The following is a 23,534-nucleotide window of genomic DNA, read 5'->3' on the forward strand; positions in this document are numbered from 1 at the left end:
ATCTCCATATTTAACATTGTAATAAAGAGGCAAATTGTGTAGCACATAAATTATCTAGATCATGCTTTCATTTTGAAGAATTCTTGTAATTGGGTTGAACCCATTAGCTTCTTGCTAAACGTTGTAGTGAACGTTATAACTGTGTTTTGATATCGATAAAGCGCGTCAAATGGCTTGTGTTTTGATATCAATAAAGCGCGTCAAATGGCTAAAAAAAATCTTGGTTGCAGGAGAGGAGAATAATTGTGGAATATAGTTCAATTGCATCAAATCATATTTTCTGCTATTTAAAACTGGAATCATTTTACAAAGCAATTTATTCCAGAAAGGGACAAACGACCCACAACTTTTAGTGTGGATATTTTCTCTCATTTGATAGTGAATCCATAAATTTACTCAAAGGTAGAAAACAAAATCCAATGGGTACAATCAATTCACATGCAAGCACATAGCCATACATGCTCTTGTCAACAAATACAAAAAAATATGTAAAACACATAAAGGTCAAGCATATGCTGCGTCGTGCTAAAAATAAAAGGATAAGGGGCTTATATTCAAGGTTACTACACTAACATCGTGGTTCTTCCTTGATCTGACACTTCCGGAAAAAAAAAAACATCATCCATGCCTTGTGATTAACGTTTGGTTCATGGATGATGGATGATGTGACCTCGAAGGATCTTGAACTCTTTCAATTCCATTATGAATGTGCGAAAGTTTCAGATCATGGATTTCCTCTCGAATTTTGTGATCTTCCATTATCATCCGTGTACCATCTATTTAGTCTCTCGAGAGCAATCTCTACCTAAAAAACAATGGAGCACACCATTAAAATATAAAAAAAGTGTGCTCTTTCAATGTCCCACATGTTTTTCTAGATAGACCCTTATATTATGTGAAAAAGATATAATTAAATACAAGATAACAAAAAATATGAGCAAAAAAGATAACAAAGCCAACCTGTTTTTCCCAATTAGTCCTAAGTGTGATGAATAAAAGCACAAGAGTCTGCACTAGTGTTCCAACAAGCATTCCAATCCAGATGCCCTATAGAACCAATTAATAAAAGTGAGAAACGCAACTTAGACCCAAGATTTCCTAATGAAATTTACAATAGCAACCAGGACCTTACCTTTACTTCAAATCCTAGAGCATAGCCTAGTATTGCCCCAATAGGGATACCGATCAAGTAGTACGATGCAACATTAACATAGGCAACTACACTTTGCCAACCAGAGCCAATAGCGACACCTATAGATAGTTAGAAAACGTTGTAATTTCAAAGTGAAAGTTTAAATTATTTTGATATATTCGTCCGTCAAATAAAATAATCATACCTGAGAGCACCGGTTGAACACTATTCAATAAAATGGAGAAAGCTAGAAGGGGAGCAAGATCAGCGACTGCATCTACTACCTCCTGACTTTCAGTAAATATGTATGCAAGGCTTCCACGAAAGAAAAGGAAGAGCACAAAAAACACAAATCCTATCAAGAAAGAAGTGGTGACCACATTGAAAATGGCAAACTTAGCCCTTCTTGCACTCCCAGCTCCAAGTTCATTTGCCACCCGCACTCTAAAAATGTATATGTATTAAGTATAAGTCAAATTTATAGGACATAATGGAATAGTCAGATGAACCACTTAATGAGTAACAAGTAAGATCATGAAGTTACCCAGTTGCAGCCAAAAATCCAATAGCAATCATCATCTCCCAACCATTGATATTAAGGCTACAAATTTTGTAAGTGAAAACAACAGTGCTCAACAAGCAATTTCTCCAAGTACTAAAGGATCAACACAAAACAATAAATTGATGTACATGATACAACATGATTTGGCTATTATTTTCTAAACTAGTATGCAACAATAGTATATATATTAACATATTACCATATAGAAAGAGCATCAAGAGCAACCTTTGCATTCTTCATATAACCAGTGAGGAGCACCAATATGGTGTTGTACCATAATTCTACACTGAAAGGCAAAGGAACAACAAGAATGAATCAATGAGCTACCAAATTAGCTGTAGGAAAGAACTTGGTTAACACTAGGTTAGATATAACATATTGCCTTTTGTTTGGTATCATCAAAATTATACAAAATTTCATATGTGTACATAAACAGAACTGTTACTTACCAAAGCATCACTCCGGATGATATCGAAAGCTTGATAATAGCACCAAGATCAGTAAAGGCAGAGGACGAGAACCCTGTCCATGTTTGAGGACAACCACCAAAGAAGACATATGCGAGCTGACCAAATATAGGGATCCAACAGGCAATGACCATGGAGCCCATCACCCCAGCAAGGCCAAGGTGAAACTTGACCACCATGAGCCATGATAGGAAGAGATTGAGTCCAAAGTTGAGCAAGGAGAGGTAGGTAACGATCATGTTCTTGCTCTGTGATTGTAGATACATTTGGATTGTTAATCCCCAGACATAGGAGAACATGATGGGAATGTACCATAGTGAGATGGTGCCAGCCACAACAGAGATATCGGGATCCTGACCAAGGGCAATTAGGAGCGGAGTGGTGAAGAGGTAGATTGGGAGAAGGATTACTGCACAACAGAAGAGAACTATCCATGAGCGTTGTAGATAGATGCCTAACATGTGGTATTGCTTGGCACCATATGATTGCCCACACAATGTTTCCAATGCGCTTGCCATGCCTATCTGCAGTTACAACAATGTATATGTATGGTTAACTATCAATTAATTGTAAATAGTTAATTGTTTATGTATGCATTTTGTACAAGATGATTTGTAACAAAAATTAATTGTTAGTAAAAGATAAATATTTTTATATAACTTAAAGTAAGGTATGTTTACATTTTATTTGTATATTTTGTACCATAAAGAGTTTGTTATTGTTGCAGTGCTAGCTAACAGAGGTAGCACGAAGAAGATAGCATACGGAAGATCCAAGAAGAATAAAGAAAGAGCACACTATATAATTATTGCATGAAGAAAATGCCATGATTAAGGGGTGGATGATTAGATGAAGAGCCTGCTTCAAATATTAATTAGTGTTTTGAAAGTTGAATAATTTGATGATCCCCTTCTCAAGAAGGAAAAAATGTGAGGAGGCAAAGATCTCATATAATTTTCTTCCTTCGATACGTTTTATTCGATACGTTTTATGTCTTTTTTATATCGAGCCTAACTCTTATAAAGGCAAATCAAACATACATGATTTGTACGAATTAATCAATGTGCAAATTAAATTAAAGAAAGAAAAGTTAGTGACGCTATTAGTCTCGATGGATAGAATTAAGTCATGACTCCAACATTATTAAAGTTAGTTTTTAAAAAAATTGGCAAAATTTACTATAAGAGTGATTTTGTTAGGGATACTCCTAAAACGTGGCTTGACCTAAGGACACCTAAAAGAACGTGTTAATTTGCTAGAAAATATCATATTATTATTTTATCATTTTTAGCATATTTGAAAAAGACCAAAATAGCCCTCTCACAGGTGTGTATTTTAATAGCTATGATATTCTCTAATAAATTATCACCTTTCAAGGTGTACTCGTACAAAGCCATGTTTTGATGGTGCGTATTAGTAAATACTACCATAATTTGTGAATATCATGTATCAAATTTTGTCTTTAAATGTTGCTAGTTGCAGAAGGACCAATCATGTGAAATAAAATCGAGTTGAACTGTTACACGTACTAATGAAAACAAACCTGTAATTAAATTAAGTACTCCCTCTGTAATTAAACTAAGTACTATACTTTGACCATTATTTTATTCTATTCCATATTCTCAACAAATATAAAATTAGCCATCATATCAAAGTATTTTAAAATATAAATCTAGTGATATAGTATGCCATAATACTTAGTTAATATGATTATTAGTAAAAAGTTACCGAGTTTAATTTTTTTTAAAAAAAGAGTGTCCTATAATTTGAAACCGAGGGAGTAGTATATAAGCAAAGAATAATTAATCAGTGGTCATCAGGCATACCAGGATGCCGACGCTCAAGCGCATGAGGACGGTGGAGACGAGGGCATACGCGGCGAGCTCGGTGGCGCCAATGTGTCCGATGAAGGCCTGGCTGACGATGGTGACGCCGAAGGAGGTGGCGCGCGCGCAGATGGAAGGACCCGCCACCACCCACAGCTTCTTGTTCTCCTCCACCAGGCGCCGCCCCAGCGACCCAACCTCTTCTTCCTCCTCGTTGCTGCCTCCGCCGCCGCCGTTGATCGCCGGCTTAGGCTCCAGCAGAGGAACCGTCGGCCTCTCATCATCCTCCGTCGTCCTCTCCATTGCTACTCTGCTCTGATAGCTAGCTCTCCAGTGCACAACAATGGAGATCGATGGAGTTAATAGGAGCAGGAATATACTTTGAGTTGCAGATATTAGTAGCTGTCTGAATTGAAGAAGGCTGCAGGAAGGAAAGCATCCATCGATGATGCTCAAGTCTCCCCATCTACCGTTTAATGGCTGGGCCAGAGACGATCGAGCGAGGAAGTACATGATTGGCCCTGTGGTTGCTGCAGATGGTGGGTAGGTAGGGAGGGCAGTGTGGGAAGAAATTAATAAACAATTACACAAGCCCTGTTCTTTTCTTTAAAAAAATTGGATAAAATTTTGAATATTCGTGACACGCTTTTCGTGCGAAAACTTTCTGTATAAAAGTTACTCTAAAATATCAAATTAATTTTTTTAATAATTAAAACTTAATTAATTATATATTAATACCATCTTATTTTACGTAAAATACTTAATTATCTTCTTTATCCTTATCTTGTGTGTGGGAATACAATCATCGATTCAGGCAGGGGTTGTGTGTAAACATAATGCATGTCAGCATGTGGCGAGGAGGGCAATCACGTGTACTTTCTCTTTTAAAAGTCATACGTATTCTGTTTCCGACGGATACTGTAGGTAATCTCCACCACGTACCTCCACCACCATCATGAAGCACGGCCGGGCGTACGGCAGAGGAGCGATCACGTCGCTGGCCACTCTACTCGCGCTCATGTGACCAGTTTATACTAGACGCTTCCGCGACAAAAATTTTCATACATAAGTTACTTTAAAATATTAATATATTTATTTTGTTAAGTCTATAATAATTAAAATTAAAACTTAATTAGCTATATACTAATAACTTTCTCGTTTTATATACATCAACGTAACTTTTATCTTCATCAGTTTTAAGTACAATTAGAATTTAACTTTTTTTTTCTTGGATGAATGGAGTAATATAAGTAGTAGCAGCGATGTGGCCTACCGGTATCAACGTCGTCGATAAATGGTATGTTTGTCCGGCCTCGCTGCTGTGCTGCATCAGTGCATCCTCATGTATCTGCGTCACGGTCACTGGCAATTAAAGTGGTTGCTACAAAAAATGATTCCTCATCCAACGATGCCAACCAATGCGTCCCGGAAAAAGGAGATCACGGGAAGGAAAACGTTACATCATTGCATGGAGACACCATCGACATCGAGTCGCCGTCTCGTGTCGGCCATCGATGAACTTTTTTTTCGAACCTTTTTATTTTTTAAAATTTAAAAATAAACTCTTACAAAATTTAATTTTAAAACTAGACCTTTTAATCGTACTGGCTGGTCTGATGTGGCGAAATAATATTGTCAAGTCAAATGAGGATGAACATGATAGTTTATGATAGTTTAGTTTCGTTATGCCAGCCGGGGTGGCGTGGTTAAAAGTTTTAAATTTTAAAAATAAGTTTTGGGATGTTTATTTAAAATTTAAACACAAAAAAGGTTAATAATAAAAAAAATGGCCATCCTATTCATCAATTCATGCCCTGTGACCTTGTTCTCGTCAACCCATCGGCAGCACACCACCACCAGCTAACTCACGATTTAATTCAACATCGTGGAATATAGTTCAATTGCATCAAATCATATCTTCTGCTATCTAGTAGCTGTGTGAATTGAAGAAGGGAAGGCTGCAAGGAAAGGAAAGCATGATGCTCGCGTTTTATATCCTCACGTTTTCTAAACTGCTAGTATGTATTCTTAAAAAAAGTTATTTTAAAAATTATATTAATTTATTTTTTAAATTTAAAATAATTAATAATTAATTAATTATGTGTTTGTGACTTGTTTTGTTTTGCGCATATTTTCAGTCCTCTCTAATACTTTTCTCTCTAACACAACCTGCTGTGAGATTGCCCCTAAATTATATATGGTTCTGCAGATGGCGGGTAGGTAGGGATGACAGAGGGGGAAATTAGTTGTACTACCTTGTAAGTAACAGTGACTCCTGATTAGGATTCTCGGACAACGAGTGATCAAATTAACAGGAATTAACAGTTGGATCGTGTGGCAAGGAGGGCAAGCACGTGTTCTTTGCTCCAACAAAAGTTGGATAAAGATTAAAATTTTTATGGCACGCTTTTTAAACTGCTAAACGGTGCGTTTCGTGTGAAAACTTTCTATATGAAAGTTGCTCTAAAATATCATATTAATCTATTTTTCAAGTTTTTAATAATTAAAACTCAATCAATTATGTGTTAATATCACCTCATTTTATGTAAAAAAAACATAATCTTTATCTTCATCTTCACAAGAAAAGAACACCACCTAATGTGCTGTCAATGTTTTCTTATCCTACTAAAGCTTTCTATACGTAGTCCATTAATGGGATGTTTGCCCGGCCTTGCTGCATGCTGTGCTGCATCCCCTCCCCCACCCCCACGGCCCCACCCCCCCCCCCCCCCCCCCGGCCACCCGACTCCGGAGCAGTTTTGGTCCAACGTGGCACACATGTGGTAATCCAGTCAGCATAAAAAAAATAAAAAATGGTAGGGCACTTGTCAGTTCTGCATCTTTTCTAGGTCGCCACATGTGGGCCCTACCTTATATATATATATATATTAATGCTGACTAGACTGCTACATGTGTACCACGTATGACCAAAACCGCTAGCGTTCCGGAGTCTGTCAGGGGATAATTCGTCCGTATAAAAAGTTGAGGATGAAGAATGTCTAGTTTTTAAATAGAGGTGGATAATTCGTACTACCACGATAGTTCAAGCGTAATTCGAACTTTTTCTAAAAAAAATAGGCCCGAAAATCATGCCTCTCTAGCAATAGCAGTGCCCTTTGCAAAATGTTAGAAATTTGTCATGTCATCTTAGGTGGGCTCTCCTTCAATTATTGTTTCTAGCGATCTGTTTTGTTTTTGTCACGTTGCAAACGACCTGCGAGTGCTAGGGCTTGGGCGATCGCGCATCACTGGGCCGTCAGCAAGGTGGACGCGAGTGCACGCCAGCCGTCGGGGCAAGAAAGGACATTGTGAGGGTTCCATTAGCTGTTGTCACATTGCAAACGACCTGCAAGCACTAGGGCTTGGGCGATCGCGCATCACTGGGCCAGCGCGTCAGCAAGGTGGACACGAGTGCACGCCAGCCGTCGGGACGAGAAAGGGCATCGTGAGGTTCCATTAGTTGCCAGGTCAATCAGCCACGCCAGGGCAATGATAGGATTGGGCATGTCGGAATATTGGGGCCATGATTGGATATATGTTGGAGGCTGTGTTTTAGACATAATTCCCAAATAGTATAGCTTTAGGTAACATGATCGGTTATCTCTTGGAGATGCTCTAAAATTGAAACATTATCACAAAACACTATGCCAGAATGGTCCGTTTGATATAGCTTTTTGCTGGATTAACCGATTTGCTTATAGGAGCAGATACTCAATTAGCGCATGGTCTTTTTTGATATTGAAAATGATCATTTTTTTAGTTTTCTATAAAACTTTTATATAATATTTTGTTTTTAGTGTTTAATGGTTTGAAAAGTGTGATCGCTATGGTCTAGAAGCTAGAATTTGAAAGAACAGGAATGGCCAGTTTCTCTCTGTTTTTTTTTGTGAAATTTGACTGTTTCTCATATTTGATAGTTCAATCAATAAATTTAGTCACGATAGATAATAAAGCTTAGTGAGTACAATCGACTTACATGGAAGCTCTTTCTAATTAATACAAAAAATCATGTAAAACTCACATTGTGCAAGGGCTTGGTGAAATAATAGGATAAGGGGTATATATACAGTAGAGTAAAGTCCATCACCGGTCCCTAAACTTGTACTGCTGTGTCATCCCGGTCCCTAAACTCGCAAATCGACCATTCAGGTTCTCAAACTTGTTCGACTGTGTCATCCCGGTTCCTAAACTTGCAGATCACTCGTTTAGGTCCTCCAACTTGTTCAGTTGTGTCACCCCGGTCCCTAAAATTGGATTTGAATATCATCTGGGTCAAATAGGACGGTCTAAAGACTTTATATTTAAAAATAATTCATAACTTGTTCATATGAACTCTAATGAAAACAAACTTTATATCAAACTTGTAGCCCTCGACGCGATCTACAACTTTGTAGTTGAATTTTTTTTATTTTAAGTCATTTTTTGTCCCAAAATGTAATTTTAAAATTAAAATTTAAAAATATATAAACATGCAACAATATTTTGGGACCCTAAACAGTTTTAATTCAAAAACTTTTCAACTACAAAGTTGTAGGTCGCGTCGAGGGCTACAATTTTGATATAAAGTTTGTCTTCATTAGAGTTCACATGAAAAAGTTATGAATTATTTTTTATATAAAGTTTTTAGACCGTCATGTTTAGGGACCGGGGTGACACAATTGAATAAGTTGGAGGACCTAAACGAGTGATCTGCAAGTTTAGAGACCGGGATGACACAGTCGAATAAGTTTGAGGACCTGAACAGTCGATTTGCGAGTTTAGGGACCGGGATGACACAACGGTACAAATTTAGGGACCGGTGATGGACTTTACTATATACAATAACTTTTCCTGGCGGAAAAGCCATCACCCCAAGCCATATGATTAAAATTGTTCTTTGGTGGATACGTGACCTTGATGATTTTTTTTTGAAAGTTCAAACCTTGAAAATCTTAAATCCGAGCACAATCCCATTTTGACAGGTTGATTCATAAATCATCAAAATTCTTTACAAGTGTGCAGAAGTTTTATATCATGCATTTCCTATTGAATTCTGTGATCGTCCGTTCTCATCCATATACCATCTGTTTAATCTCTCTCGAGTAATCTCTACCTGAAAAAATTAAACATGAAGCACATCATTAAATGAGAAAAATATGCTCTTCTAATGACCCATGAATTTTCTAGAGAGACCCTTAAATTATTTGAAAAAAGATATTTAATCAGAAAAAAAGGATAAGAAAAAAATATGAGCAGAGGTAAAAAAAGGCAACCTGTTTTTTCCAATCGGTCCTAAGTGTGATGAATAGAAGCACAAGAGTCTGGACTAGTGTTCCAAGAAGCATGCCGATCCAAATACCCTGCAAAAAGAATGAACATAAGTGAGGGACACAACTTAAATCCAGATTAACTAGTGAAATTCTATCATACAAAAATTCCTTACCTTTGCTTGATATCCTAGCACATAGCCTAGTATTGCACCAAGAGGGATACCAATCAAGTAGTACGATGTAACATTAACATAGGCAACTACACTTTGCCAACCCGATCCGATAGCGACACCTATAGAAAAATTAGAAAATTAGTAATTTCATTGTTAAATTTTGAATTACTTTGATATACTTGTCCTTCAAATGGAATAACATACCTGAGAGCACTGGTTGAACACTATTCAACAAAATGGAGAAAGCTAGAAGGGGAGCAAGATCAGCGACTTCATCTGCTACTGCCTTACTTTCAGTAAATATGTATGCAAGGCTTCCACGGAAGAAAAGGAAGAGCACAAACAACACAAATCCTATCAAGAAAGAAGTGGTGACCACATTGAAAATGGCAAACTTAGCCCTTCTTGCACTCCCGGCTCCAAGTTCATTTGCCACCCGCACTCTAAAAATGTACATGCATTAAGTATATGTCAAATTTATGGTTCATGTTGCATCAGTTAGATGAACCACATAGTGAGTGACAGCTGAGATCGTGAAGTTACCCTATTGCAGACAAAAATCCGATAGAAATCATCATCTCCCAACCATTGATATTAAGGCTACAAAGTTTGCAAGTGAAAACAACAATGTTCAATAAGCAACCTTTTCAATTACTAGAGGAGAAACACAAAACAATACAATGATATACATGATACAACATGATCTGGTTGTTGTTTTCTAAACTAATACACAACAGATTAGAGTGGAATATATTACCATATAGAAAGAGCATCAAGAGCAACCTCTGCATTCTTCATATAACCAGTGAGGAGCACCAATATGGTGTTGTACCACAATTCTAAACTGAAAAGGTAAAAGAAAAATGAGAATAAATTAATGAGCTTCTAATTATTTGTATAAAAGAACTTGATTAACAGTTAGCATCTAAAATATTAACTTTCTATTTGCCATCATCAATTTTTTTGTCGAAAATTTCATATATACACATAAACGTAACCATGTTACTTACCAAAGCATCACTCCAGACGATAACGAAAGCTTCATAATAGCACCAAGATCAGTAAAAGCAGAGGATGAGAACCCTGTCCATGTTAGAGGGCAACCACCAAAGAAGACAAAAGCGAGTTGGCCAAACACAGGGATCCAAAAGGAGATGACCATGGATCCCATGACCCCAGCAAGACCAAGTTGGAACTTGACTGTTAGGAGCCATGACAAGAAGAGGTGAATCCCAAGATTGAGGAAGGCAAGGTAAGTGACAATCATGTTCTTGCTCTGCGCTTGTAGGTACATTTGGAGCGTGAATGCCCATATGTAAGAGAACATTACGGGGATATACCATAGAGAGATGGTGCCAGCGACGGCAGAGATCTCAGGGTCTTGACCGAGAGCAATCAGGAGTGGAGTTGTGAAGATATAGACCGGGAGAAGGATGACTGCACAACAGAAGAGAACTAGCCATGAGCGTTGTAGATAGATGCCCAACATGTGATATTGCTTGGCGCCATATGATTGTCCACACAACGTTTCTAATGCGCTCGCCATGCCAAGCTGCAATTTACAACAATGTGCATATACAGTTAATTTGTAGTATATACTGTTTTTATATGCATATTTTATATGCATATCAATAGATGACTTATAGTGCAAATTAATATTTAGTAAAAAGAAGTTTTCATAGGAGTGACTTGTAGTATGGTCTGGTTATGTTTTATTTGTATATTCCGTTCAAAAAATCTAGGTAAAGACTTTTGCTATTGTTGCACAGCTAGTAGACAGAGGTAGTACAAACTACTTTAATTACAGAAGAAAAAAAATATATATCAGAAGATCCAACAAGAATACACATGAAAAAAGACCCGGCAAAAAGAATACATGAGGTAGATGCTATATACTCCTTCCGTCCCTAAATATTTGATGCCGTTGACTTTTTTAAACATGTTTGACCGTTTGTCTTGTTCAAAAACTTTTGTGAATATTATTAAAAAATTTGAGTAGTAATAGTATATTTAACAATGAATCAAATGAGAGGAAAATAATTAATAATTACTTATTTTTTAAAATAATATAAACGGTCAAACATGTTTAAAAAAGTTAACAGCGTGAAGTATTTATAGACGGAGGGAGTACTAATTAATGTCTGGAGAGAAAGCCGTGCAAGGGAAGGATGGCTAGGTCAAGAGTCTACTTCAAAGTTTTACTGGTACTTTGAAAATCCAAGGAGGCAAGGTCTCACATGATTAATTTTCTTCCTGCAGTATGTACTATATCCATTTTTTTTAAAAAAAAAATCGAGCCTATAGCTTCTTAGCTATAGTACAACAATGCTGGACAAGATCGAACACTCTGTTTTGAACCTATAAAGACAGCAACTGAACATCCATTGTTTGTCTCAATTAATCGATGGGCAAATTAAAGCACAACAAAAAACTTCCAGCGCGCGCGGCGCTGTTAGTCTCTGAATCGGCACAATTAAGTCAAAACTTAACGTCATCAAAGTCAGCTTTTAGAAATAAAAAACAGCTAGTTGCCGAAAACACGAAACAGGTAAAAAGAAAGATCAATTTGAATTGTTACAACGTAGTAATAATAATTTAAACCCAAAACTGTGTAATGATAACTCTGTAATAATAAGTAAAAAGGGAATCAGCGGCATGACTTACCAGGATGCCATTGCTGAAGCGCATGAGGACGGTGGAGACGAGGGCGTAGGCGGCGAGCTCGGTGGCGCCGATGTGTCCGATGAACGCCTGGCTGATGACGGTGACGCCGAAGGAGGAGAAGCGGGCGCAGATGGAAGGACCCGCCACCACCCACAGCTTCTTGTTCTCCTCCACCACTCGCCGCCTCACCGATCCAACCTCATCCTCCTCTGCATCATCATCTTCCTGATGCTTGTTGGTAGCCGGCTTAGGCTCCAACAGAGGAACCGTCAGCTTCTCATCATCACCCGGCTTCTCCATTTTGCTAATTAATTAGTGGCGGCTTGTAGTTTGCAGCAACGGAGATGTTTCAGATTCAGTAGCAATGGCGCTGCTGGAGGAAAGGGAAGCATCAAGGATGCTCAAGTATGGAGCTACTGATGATATATATAAAGGGAGTCGAATGGAAGTACAGGATTGCACCTGTGGTTGCTGCATGAAGCCGTGGGTTGGTAACTTGGTATGGCGGAGGGCAGAATCGGGAATTAACAGGACTTAATTAATCGATGATTATTAATTAATAGTGACTCTAGTCTAGTTGATCAGATCAATGTATATATCCAGTTGAGAATATTCAGGATCATCCATATACATGTTGAGAATTAATTAGCAATAGTAAGTGGAGTAAGAAGGAAGGGTGAGATTCGATCTGGGGTTTTGTGTACATTGTATGTGGCAATGAGGGCAAGAACGTGTAGTGTAGACTGTAAAGACGCGAGGTATACATACGCGTACGCGGTACGGCGGCTTATGTTGCGAATGCGGGGCGTCGGGAGATGCCACGTAGAGATGCCAGGTACCCGTTCCTCCAGGGCACCAGCAGGCTGCATCGTGATTCGTGAAGCACAGGAGGCCACGCACGGCGGAGGTAGGCGGCCGGAGCAGTAGCTGGCCAGCCGCCTTCAGATCAGCTTCGTCAACAAAATATAATGGATGCTTGTCCGGCCTGCAATCGGCCACTGCATGCCTGATGCATGCATCGTGCAGGTCAGCCACTGGCCGCCGCACCAGTCGACCACGTGCCGCAGAGCCGACCACACTGAGCAGGTGTGCGCTTGACCAGCCACGCCACCCAACGGTCGTACCCAGCAGGATGCCATGCTAGAGCAGGCCCAACGACCACGCCTACTCGACAGCCGCGCGCCCTCGACGGTGCATCGTCGTGTGCAAACCCTAACTGCGCGTTGATTGTGCCATGGCCTCCTTACGGTGTAAGTGGCTACCGCTTATTTTGACATGTAAGTGGATTCACGGGTTAACCACTTATACCTTTAGAGTCGCCTATGTCACGATTAAGCAACGCTGCCGTGCTACAAAGTGATGGACCATGCCAGCATGTCCGGTCACCGAACTGCCTTATAGATAAGTGGTCGCATCGCCGTGTACTAGCCATGCCATTGTGAGCGTCGGCCATGGAATAAGGAAAGAAGGAAAGGAAGAAGAAAGATACAAAGGGAATGAAAATGGAGAAAGGGAAAGGAATCCTGTGATTTTTGCAGAATGGGCCTGAGCTTTCTGGAACATATGAGCACAGCTCCCTGTATTGAGATCTTTGGTGCGCACGTAAAACCTTAAATTTAGGAAAACACCATTTCTAACCCTCTACCGCATAGAATCTTCTAAAGTGGCCCTTGTATTTTTCAAAATTCATTGAAAATTTGTATTTTAGCGTCAAAATTAATGATTATGTATTTTGAATTTGAATTTCGTTTTGCAATTGAGGTATTTTACTACTGTTATTTAAGATTTTGGACTTCTCTTATGTCCATAATATGATAAACATAAGATTGTAAACTCCAAAATTTTGCCAAAAACTTAAAATCTAATATTTCACAAATTTTGTCCAAATTTTGGAAGTTTTTGTCCCAAGGTATTTTGGTCATTTGGATAAATTGTACAGTACTAATGGAGGTTAACTGAACGACAATGATAAATTGTAGAACTTGAGCAAAAGTCGATGGCATATTGTAAAACGTGATAAATTCAGTGGTAAATAGGGTTTACGATTCCGAGATAGCCTTCCGTTTCGGGCTCCGACGGAATGACGGTTTTCGCGAAATCCGGTGGAAAGCCGATAGATTCCGAACAAATTTCATAAACTAAAATTTGAATACAAATTCTCTGAATTTGTCGATAAACTCGCAAAAACCGGTCGGCTTTGGCAAAATTCCGAGCGAAATCATCGAAATTTCAATCGGTAGCTAGAAAAAGAAGTAAATTGAAAGTGTTTTCCTTTTTTTTATTCGTTATTTTATTATTTCCTACTGTAAATTTCAGTAAATACACGGAATACATCAATTTTTTCGTAAATTTATATCCCAATAGGTTCTATAAATATCATACTATTTATAAGATTTTACTTGATTTTTTTCCTTTTTTATCAATTCAAATTTGAATTTGAATGAAACTCACTAAAATCTTAGATGGCTTCTACTTTCAAGCCTCGTCGAAAATCGACCGATTTTCATCGGAATTGTGAACCTTGGTGGTAAATCGTAGACCTATGATAAATTTATTGGTATATAATGGATTCCCTCACAAGTCAATGACGATGTGTGTGTCAGCAAGTCTGGCACTGTACACTAGCTCTAGTTGGTGGTGCTCGCGGCTCAGGAAGCGGCCACGAACAACGTCCATCCACCGTCCAACCATGCACGCACGCTACTCATGGACGTTGCCAGGTTCAGTAGCGCTTTCATATCACACTAGATTTACTATTTTTGATTTGACTCCAAATTATTCTATCAAGCTAGCAACTGCTTGTGACTAGCCCGCAAGAAATTGTACGGGAAAATTCCCTCCTATTTAGATTTCAACTTTTTCTTCAAATTTTTAACTTTTCTGTCACATTAAACTTTTCTACACATAAACTTACAACTTTTCCGTCACATCGTTTTAATTTTTTCAAACTTTCAATCTTAGCGTGGAACTAAACATAGCCCAGAAAATCGTCTCCATTTTCTGTCGGAATTAATTCACGCCCAGGAAACGCATTCAAGTGGATGCTTTCACCTGCCATTGCTTTGCTTATTCACTTCCCTCCAGCTTAATTACGAGTAGCTTACAGTACAGTCATCGCTGTTACTCTGAATTATACTACTGTAGAGCATCATATATAGACAGTGAGATTCAGTCACAAGAGAGGCTCTGATTTACTCTGTTTAATTCGCTTGAGATGAAAGCATGGATGCATTCATGCATACGCGCTTAATTTGGCTCGCCACGGATGGCTTCTAGCGTGAACGACAACGTTGCAACTGCACTACTCCATCCACTGACGATGAAACAACATAAATCAGGTGCTAATCAATACCTAAACGCAGCAGGGAAAGAAAAGGACAACAGCTAACTGCAACCGAAACGTCCCTGTTCCCGGTTTAGCGTCAGGAAATCATGAGCTAATAAGCAGCAACCTGTTACACGTATCTATCTAACTTGTTTTATATTTTTATCATGCACCACATGCCTAGCTTTTTTATTTGTCAATATCCAAAAAAACGCACTTCAAAATAAACTTGCACGATATATTAAGGTTCTTTTTGGCACAGCTCTAAATCCGAGATTTTTTGAAGATGAATATTTCTAACTCCACAAATTGATCTAGATCTGCGGTCATATGGATAATATTTGGATAAATCAATTTATTCCTATTTTAGATGAAATATAAAATTCACTATAACTCAACATATAAACATCAAATCTACCGTGGATCAGAGATTCATAGCTCTACCAAACATGGCCTAAGTTTTTAACTATATTGCAAAACTCCTTAGCCTTACTTTTATATATTCATTTATAAGTTCACCAATATATTTTTTCACTTTTTCCTTACGAATCACTGAATTATTTGTAGTCTGAATTTTTCTCCCTAAGACCAAAATGTAAATGTGTGAATTATTGGATGTCAATTTTGTCGATGGGTGGTACCCGTAGACCGGATATAGAGGGTATTGGGGTACGTTGGTACAAAGATCTACGTAGTACGACATCAAGCAAACAAAAGACAAGAATTATACTGGTTCAGGCCCCTTGATAGGTAATAGCCCTAATCCAGTTGATGTGGGATTATATGGTGGAAAACACAGGTTACAAAGGGAACAATGGAACTTGTCGAATCCGGCGGAGTCGTAGTCGAGTTGATTCGACTAGATCTCGATGGCTTGGCTCCTTGCAGGCTCCGGCTTTGTAGGCTGTGTGGGTTGTGTTGGCTCTGAGATTCGATGCCTTAAGCCCTCCCCGAGGGGTCCCTTTTATATCACAGATCTGGAGGTCTCCAAATAGAACTCGGAGATATCAGACCTTATTCGATACGTCAACGACCCAATCTTGTCCGAGTAGGATTCTTCCCATCCGTAGATTCCGTGAAGGATTTCCATAGAATATACAGGAAGTATCTGTATGCGCGTGGGTATACCATACCGATATGTAACGTATATCGAAGGGTAAAGGGTATGCCTAACTCGTAACCCTGACAGTAGCCCCCGACTTCTGCTTAAAATGGGCTCGTGTGACCATTCACGATTTCGGGTGTCGAGACTGTTGTCGTTCCCGGTGCGAGGACCGCGGAGACAGACCGTAGTCGAGCACGCCATTTGAAGCCCAACGGTCACGAGCGAATTTTAAACTGAAGTCCAAAAAACCGCCGCGCGTAACAGACCCAGAAATTTCCGGCGGGCATCTCTCTCTGTCCTTGGAATTCGCACCGTCGATAGTGCACCTATTTAAAGGAATTTTGGGGATGCATTTTGAAGTCCGCCAACCGTGTCGAAAACATTCCACCTATAAGCTCTTTTCGCCTTCTTCGCCGTCCCAAGAAACCCTAGTTCATCAACCTAGGCCCTTTCTCCGGCGATCTTCGATCAGCAATGGACCTCGGCAAGTAATCTTCCACTAGGGCGTCGCTGAAGAAGCTTCAGGAAGACGGCGCCCTTCCTGGCCGTGGAACCATGGAGAGGGAAGCGGGAGGTACTAATCCCCAGCCTATCTTGGGTCGTATGGTTGCGATCGAAGATTATGTTCTCTGCGGTTTTCTCCCTCCACCTTCCGAGTTTCTTCTCCTGGTTTTGAATTTCTATGGTCTTTCTCTTCTCCATTTGAACCCCAATTCCATTGCCTTTCTTAGCATCCTTGCCCATCTTTGCGAGGCCTACATTGGGGTAGAGCCTTTTCTCGATCTTTTTCGCTCTTACTATGAACTGCGTTGGATGGAATCCAACAGGGTATCTGGTTGCGTCGGGTTTCGACTTCGGGATGGCCTGAAGTCGCGTTATATCCCCTTCCAGTGCCCTTCTTCTCGCAGCAAATGGCGGAATAGGTGGTTCTATCTTGAGATCAAAGATTCGAACCCTATCTTCGTTGTTCCCAAAGAACAACCGGACAAGATTTCGTCTTGGACCGCAAAGCCCCCCTTGACCCCCTCTCTTTAGTCGTTTATCGACATCATCGATGATCTCCGAGTACGGGGCTTGTCGGGGTATGAAGTCGTTGCAGACTTTGTTGGTAGGCGGATCCAGCCGCTCCAGGCTCGGGTCTATCCAGCTTATAATAATTCCGGACCAGAGGACACAACCCGGCTTTCTCCTCGGGGTATCTCTCTCGCATTTATCCTAACATGCTTATGTTCGCTTTCCTATTGACTCATCAAAATTTGGTTCTTGATTCACAGGTCTGAACAGTGAGGCCGTGGAGCGCCGTGTCGGCCAGGTGATGATCAGCGGTCCGACAACGGCGAGCAACATCCCCACGCCCCTTTGTGAAAAGGGGGCGGCCGAACGTGATGACGCTATCAACATAAGTGCATCCGATAAGCATCGCGCATTTTTCCTTCGAGATCACCTTATGACTTGATTAAGCGTAGGCTCTTCCTCTGACTGACATCATCGGGCCTCTCGCGGACCATCAAATGGCGGCGTCTCTGAAAGAGAAGGTTGCCAAGGAGGCGTCTGATGCTGCTGCTGCCACCACTAGTGGTGGCTATGTTCCGACAAAGGGGAGGAAGTTCTCCTCTGTAAGCGGACATCGTCGCAAGGCGCCGACTCCCTCGGTAATTTATCATGTCGTCAGATCGTGCAGCCAGAAGGATTTTGCCTTACTTTGCATTGATTGTCTTTCAGGCCTCGGACGCGTCACCCCCACCTCCACGACGACAACGTATTGTGACGATCGGCGAGAAGTAAGTAGATGAATTTTTAGATTTCCGTGATTCTATTCAAGCGTTGTCTGACCCGTGGTTGTCCCGTAGGGAGGCGAGGGCAAAGGCTGCGCAAGCTAAGTCCGGAGGGACTTCCAGCGCGTCGCCTGCCGCGGCCTCGACGGATGTCGTGCCCGCAGCCGGGAGCCAGGAGGCGACGCCTAGCGGCCCAGTCAGCGATCCCGCGGCAGGTTGTGATCCACCAGCTGCCGTCCTCACCTGGGAGGAGCTCCAAGTCGAGATGGGGCGCCTCCTCGAAGCTGGTGCTCGCGGCATCAGCTGCGAGATTGCGGAGGCGAGGTCGGAAGCAGCGCTGGCGAATGCGCGTGCTGACCGGCTGGTGCACGAGTTGGCTGAAGCCCGTGAAGACCTCATGAAGATGAGGGAATTGGTGGCCGGCAACGAGCGACAACGGAAGGGGCTCGAGGACCGCATGTCGGAACTCGGGAACAACCTGTCGGAGATCCGGGGCTCGTTGCGGGTCACCTACAATGGTCTGCACTAGCTCGCCGGGGAGTACGGCATCAAGTCTACAATCCCGGACAATCCCGACGAGTTCTCGCTGACCTCCTCCCTTGCGGAACTGGCGACGGCGATGGGGGAGATCCCCTCCAAACTTGCAGCCAGGATCGCAGAGGAGACGTCGAACGGGATCTACACCGGGGCGTGTCATGTCCTCGCGTGTGTAAAGCTGTCGCGTCCTGAACTCGATCTGCGCGAGATCTTGGATCAGGGGGCGGCTAGCGACACGCGGAGGTAGGTGATGGAAGAAGTCGGTGATCTGGGGGAGTCTGTTCTCCCCCTATTGGAAGAGTAGGACTTCTTGTACTTCCAAGACACAATGTGTAAAACTTGAATTCTGACCACCTTCGTGCGGGCAATTATCATCCTAGTTTACTTTTGTATGTTGACCTCAGGAACTTTTGTCCTTTGTAGAGGTGCTGATGACGAGGATGTCCAGCAGCGCAGGCAGCCCGAGTCACTGGCGATAATTCCGGTACTCGAGTTTGAACCACACGTGTTGCCCGACAATGTGGATCAGACCCTTGATACAGAGACAGGGATGACGACGACTTCCTCAGGTTAATAGTCCATTCACCCCTTGATGCTCTCCCGACTAGATCAGCCATGTTCTCGAAAGAGGTGTACAGCTTGACTTAGTGGTTATCACATTGAGCAGATCTCGAGGGTGCCCTTGCTAGACAAGATCGTCGTATCCAATACTGGAAGACGAAGTTTGAAGTGGCGGAACTCGAGAGAACCGTGCTGGCCGTGAAGAAAGAGCAAGCTGTGGAAACGCTCCGAGGTCGTGAGGTGTGGTTTAACTCGTACTTGAAAAGTTGCTGCACCTCCATGGCAGAGTCTGTAGAGAACTTCGAGTGGTCCGCAGAGATCCTGAGGAGTCGGCGGCCAGGTACATCTCATGGCTGAACGGGGCCTGTGCCCAACTCAATGGCATCGGCAAGCGTATCGATGAGGCCTTGAAGCAGGAGTGTCGTCGATTGAGCCGATACGCTGGAGAGCACATGTTGGCTTGCCTACGAGATCATCGCCCGCGCTTGGACCTCGAATTTCTCCGTGAGGGTTTTGTTCGTTCTCGGAGGACTCCGGCGGAGATAGACCATCTGGCGAGGTCGATGTCGCCGTTGTCCGAGAAGATCTTCCAGTCTATGGACTGGCGTTGGCCTTCTTGGTAGTTTTCGTACCCTGTGACAAATATCTTAGGAAAAAGATGTAATGTAGCGAAAGATTTGTGTAAAAACTATAAGAAGTATTTTGTGAAATAGTAAAGAAATCTATCTTTAACAAATGTCTCTTACTCTGGATGTCGTGTGTAAGAGTGCGTTCTCAGTTAACGACTTTAGTCAGCCGTTTGAGTCGTACACTCTCCCTAGCCCCCAGCCTTGTCATCAGAGGAATTTTCTCGGAGGATAAGGCTCTTGGACCTTTGACCCGCCTTGGTTAAATAAGCTCTGATCCTAGCCCCCAGCCGTGAAGTTGGAAAGTTGATTTCCGATTTCACGGCTTGGTTAATACGCACGGCGAGAACTCTTACACGACCAGATCTTACATGGTCTTTCGTCTCTACAGGATCTGACAAGGCCTTATCGGCTCTGGGCGTCCCCAGCCGAAGATCCCTCAGGTTCCTCGGAGGCCTTGTCAAGACGGCGTAAGGGGACATAAGGACAGGTTTCAACGCTAGGTGTCATCAGGGTAAGGAATCATCGGGCGAAAACACTTTGATTGTAATATGGGCCTAAAAATAGGCTTCATTGATACTGTAAGGTGTCTTACAGGTATGGATGGTATTGACTCATACATAGAATTTACGTAGTTGGTCAATGCTCCAAGAATTTGCTAACTCGCGACTGTCGCCGTCTGCGATTTTGAATGCGCCTGGCCGCAAGACTTGTGTGATCGTGTAAGGTCCTTCCAATTTTGGTGAGAGTTTGTTTCGCCCTGCTTGGCTTTGAACTCGTCGGAGGATGTAGTCGCCGATCGAAAGTATGCGTGCTCGGATGCACTTCTCGTGGTAACGGCGGAGGGCTTGTTGATAGCTGGCTGCTCGGACGGCAACCCGTTCACGATGCTCCTCGAGAAGATTTACATCGATGTCCCGCTGTTCCTCCTGGTCCTCGTCGGAGTGCTTCTGTACTCGTGTACTCTGATGTCGTAGCTCGCCGGGGAGCATAGCCTCAGAGCCGTACACGAGGAAGAAGGGTGTTTCCTTGTTAGACGTTGTCGGTGTGGTGCATACGGCCCATAGTACTGATGGGAGTTCTTCAACCCATTTCTTGTCGTGTGACATGAGTCTGTCGTAGACGCGGGTTTTTATCCCTCGTAGTACTATGCTGTTTGCCCTCTCGACTTGTCCGTTGCTATGAGGGTGAGAGACCGAGGCGAAGCATATTTTGACCCCCAGCCCGATGCAGTAATCCTGGAAATCAGCGCTGATGAACTGGGAGCCGTTGTCAGTTATGATGCGGTGCGGTAGTCCGTATCTGCAAAATATCCCTTTGATGAATTTGATGGCGTTGTCGGCCTTGATTTCCCCCGTGGGTACTGCTTCGATCCATTTGGTGAACTTGTCGATCGCCACGAATAGGAATCTGTAGCCGCCCTGCCCTCGTGGGAATGGCCCAAGTATATCTAGCCCCTAGCACGAGAACGGCCAAGTTAGAGGGATAGTCTGGAGCGCTTGCGCGGGTAGCTTTGTGTGTTTACTGTGGAATTGACAGGCTTCACATCGCTGGACCATGTCGCATGCATCTTTAAGGGCAGTTGGCCAGAAAAAGCCTTGTCGAAAAGCTTTCCCGACCAATGTCCGACTGGCGGCGTGTGACCCACATATGCCTTCATGTATACCGAGGAGGAGGTGTCTGCCGTCGTCGGACGAGACCCATTTGAGAAGTACCCCATTTGGCGCTTTCTTGTATAGATCGTTGCCGACCATACAATAGATCTTTGCTTTACGGGTTATTTTCTCGGCCTCTGTATCATCCTCGGGCAACTCCTCGCTGTTGATGAATTTGATTAGTGGGGTGCGCCAGTCGTCTGTGGTCTCAATATCGGCGACGGTGCGTTCTGCCTTAGTGACCTCCGAGCTAATGTTGGGGGTGTCTGGGCTAACTTCGCCGCTAACCTCTTTCACTGATGGCTTCGTCAGGATGTCGAGAAAAGTGCCGGGCTCGAGCGGTTCTTGTCTGGACGCACGTCGTGCTAGGTCGTCTGGCTCGATGTTGTCCTTGCGGTAGACGTGTCGGACCTCGATCCCATCGAACCTTTTCTCTAGCTTCCTGACTTTTGCGAGATACTTGGATAACTCGGGGTTAGAGCATTTATAATCTTTGTGCACCTGGTTCGCGACTAGCTCGGAATCCCCTTTGACGATTAGTCGCTTGACTCCAAGTGCAACTGCAGCTCTTATCCCAGCGAGTAGTCCTTCGTATTCTGCTGTGTTATTGGTCGCCCTGAAGTTGAGGTGGATTGCATGCTTGAATTGATCTTCGGAGGGAGACGTCAAGATAAATCCTGCCCCTGCTCCTTGGCTGTTGAGTGCGCCATCGAATGCCATTGTCCATGTTTCGTTATCGACTTGGTTGTCTTATTTGTTATTTGGCATAGTCCAATCGGCAACGAAATCGGCGAGTACCTGGGACTTGATGGCTGTTCGTGGCACAAAGTGGACATCAAACTAGCTCAGCTCGACTACCCATTTCGCAATGCGGCCGACAACGTCTTTGTTTCTCACAACTTCGCCAAGAGGGAAAGAGGAGACAACTGTGACTCTGTGGGCTTGAAAGTAGTGGCGTAGCTTCCTTGATGTCATGATGACCGCGTAAAGCAGCTTTTGGATCTGTGGGTATCTTGTCTTTGCGTCGTGGAGAGCTTCGCTGACGTAATAGACTGGTCGTTGTACTTTCTCTCTCTCGACAACAATGACGGTGCTAACGGAATACGGTGTGGCGGCAATATAGAGGAATAATTCTTCATTAGGTTGGGGAGCAACAAGTACAGGGGGGTTTGATAGGTAGCGCTTGAGTGCAACAAATGCCTCTTCGGCTTCCTGTGTCCATACAAATTTGTCTTGTTTCTTCAGCAGAGTGAAGAAAGGTTGTCCTCGTTCTCCCATCCTAGCGACGAACCTGCTCAGTGCCGCCATGCATCCGGTTAGCTTTTGTACCTCCTTGAGTCTTGTGGGCGACTTCATGTTCTCGATTGCCTTGATCTTCTCGGGGTTTGCTTCTATTCCTCTGCCAGAAACGAGGAATCCGAGCAGCTTGTCTGACGGTACTCCGAACGTGCACTTCTCTGGATTGAGCATGAGGTGATATCGTCGGAGGTTGTCGAATGTTTGCCGCAGATCGGCAATCAATGAGTCACCTGACTTGGTTTTGACAACGATGTCGTCGACGTATGCCTCGACATTGTTGCCAAGCTGGTCGCTAAGTGCGCCCTGGACCGTACGCTGGAAGGTATTCCCTGCGGTTATCAGTCCGAACGGCATCTTAACATAGCAAAATACCCCGAACGGCGTGATGAATATTGTCTTCTCTTCGTCCTCTTTTGCCATGCTGATTTGGTGGTAGCCGGAATAAGCGTCGAGGAAGCTCAACAACTCGCAACTGGCTGTTGAATCCACCAGTTTATCTATTCGAGGAAGAGGGAAATGATCCTTGGGGCACGCCTTATTGAGGTCGGTGAAGTCAACACACATTCTCCATTTTCCGT

General features: G+C 42.6%; 2 protein-coding genes across 2 annotated transcripts; both read right to left on the reverse strand.

The window, feature by feature from the left end:
• Nucleotides 1-371: 371 nt before the first annotated feature.
• LOC127754871 (protein DETOXIFICATION 21-like) lies at nt 372-4,477 on the reverse strand. The gene is made up of 8 exons (XM_052280462.1): nt 3,988-4,477; nt 2,144-2,685; nt 1,894-1,980; nt 1,677-1,733; nt 1,338-1,576; nt 1,133-1,251; nt 961-1,047; nt 372-805 (listed from the first exon to the last, which is right to left on the reverse strand). Exons 1-8 carry the CDS (start codon nt 4,288-4,290, stop codon nt 725-727), a joined length of 1,515 nt encoding a protein of 504 aa, XP_052136422.1. The 5' UTR covers nt 4,291-4,477; the 3' UTR covers nt 372-724.
• A 4,439-nt stretch (nt 4,478-8,916) lies between these two features.
• Nucleotides 8,917-12,551, reverse strand: LOC127754872 (protein DETOXIFICATION 21-like). The gene is made up of 8 exons (XM_052280463.1): nt 12,074-12,551; nt 10,420-10,961; nt 10,167-10,253; nt 9,953-10,009; nt 9,614-9,852; nt 9,410-9,528; nt 9,240-9,326; nt 8,917-9,079 (listed from the first exon to the last, which is right to left on the reverse strand). The coding sequence occupies exons 1-8, from the start codon at nt 12,371-12,373 to the stop codon at nt 8,999-9,001; spliced, it is 1,512 nt and encodes a 503-aa protein (XP_052136423.1). The 5' UTR covers nt 12,374-12,551; the 3' UTR covers nt 8,917-8,998.
• Nucleotides 12,552-23,534: the final 10,983 nt, after the last annotated feature.

The sequence above is a fragment of the Oryza glaberrima genome, chromosome 11 (genome assembly GCF_000147395.1).
Source record: "Oryza glaberrima chromosome 11, OglaRS2, whole genome shotgun sequence".
Lineage (NCBI taxonomy): Eukaryota > Viridiplantae > Streptophyta > Magnoliopsida > Poales > Poaceae > Oryza > Oryza glaberrima.

Excerpts from the sequence above, each read along its gene's own strand:
- LOC127754871 (XM_052280462.1), bottom strand. The coding sequence starts at position 4,290 with ATGGAGAGGACGACGGAGGATGATGAGAGGCCGACGGTTCCTCTGCTG. Across the intron at positions 2,686-3,987 it reads GCTTGAGCGTCGGCATCCTG|ATAGGCATGGCAAGCGCATT; the intron begins GTATGCCTGATG and ends TTGTAACTGCAG. Across the intron at positions 1,252-1,337 it reads TGTTCAACCGGTGCTCTCAG|GTGTCGCTATTGGCTCTGGT; the intron begins GTATGATTATTT and ends AACTATCTATAG.
- LOC127754872 (XM_052280463.1), bottom strand. The coding sequence starts at position 12,373 with ATGGAGAAGCCGGGTGATGATGAGAAGCTGACGGTTCCTCTGTTGGAG. Across the intron at positions 9,853-9,952 it reads GGATTTTTGTCTGCAATAGG|AGTGCGGGTGGCAAATGAAC; the intron begins GTAACTTCACGA and ends GTACATTTTTAG. Across the intron at positions 9,327-9,409 it reads TGCTAGGATATCAAGCAAAG|GGTATTTGGATCGGCATGCT; the intron begins GTAAGGAATTTT and ends TTCTTTTTGCAG.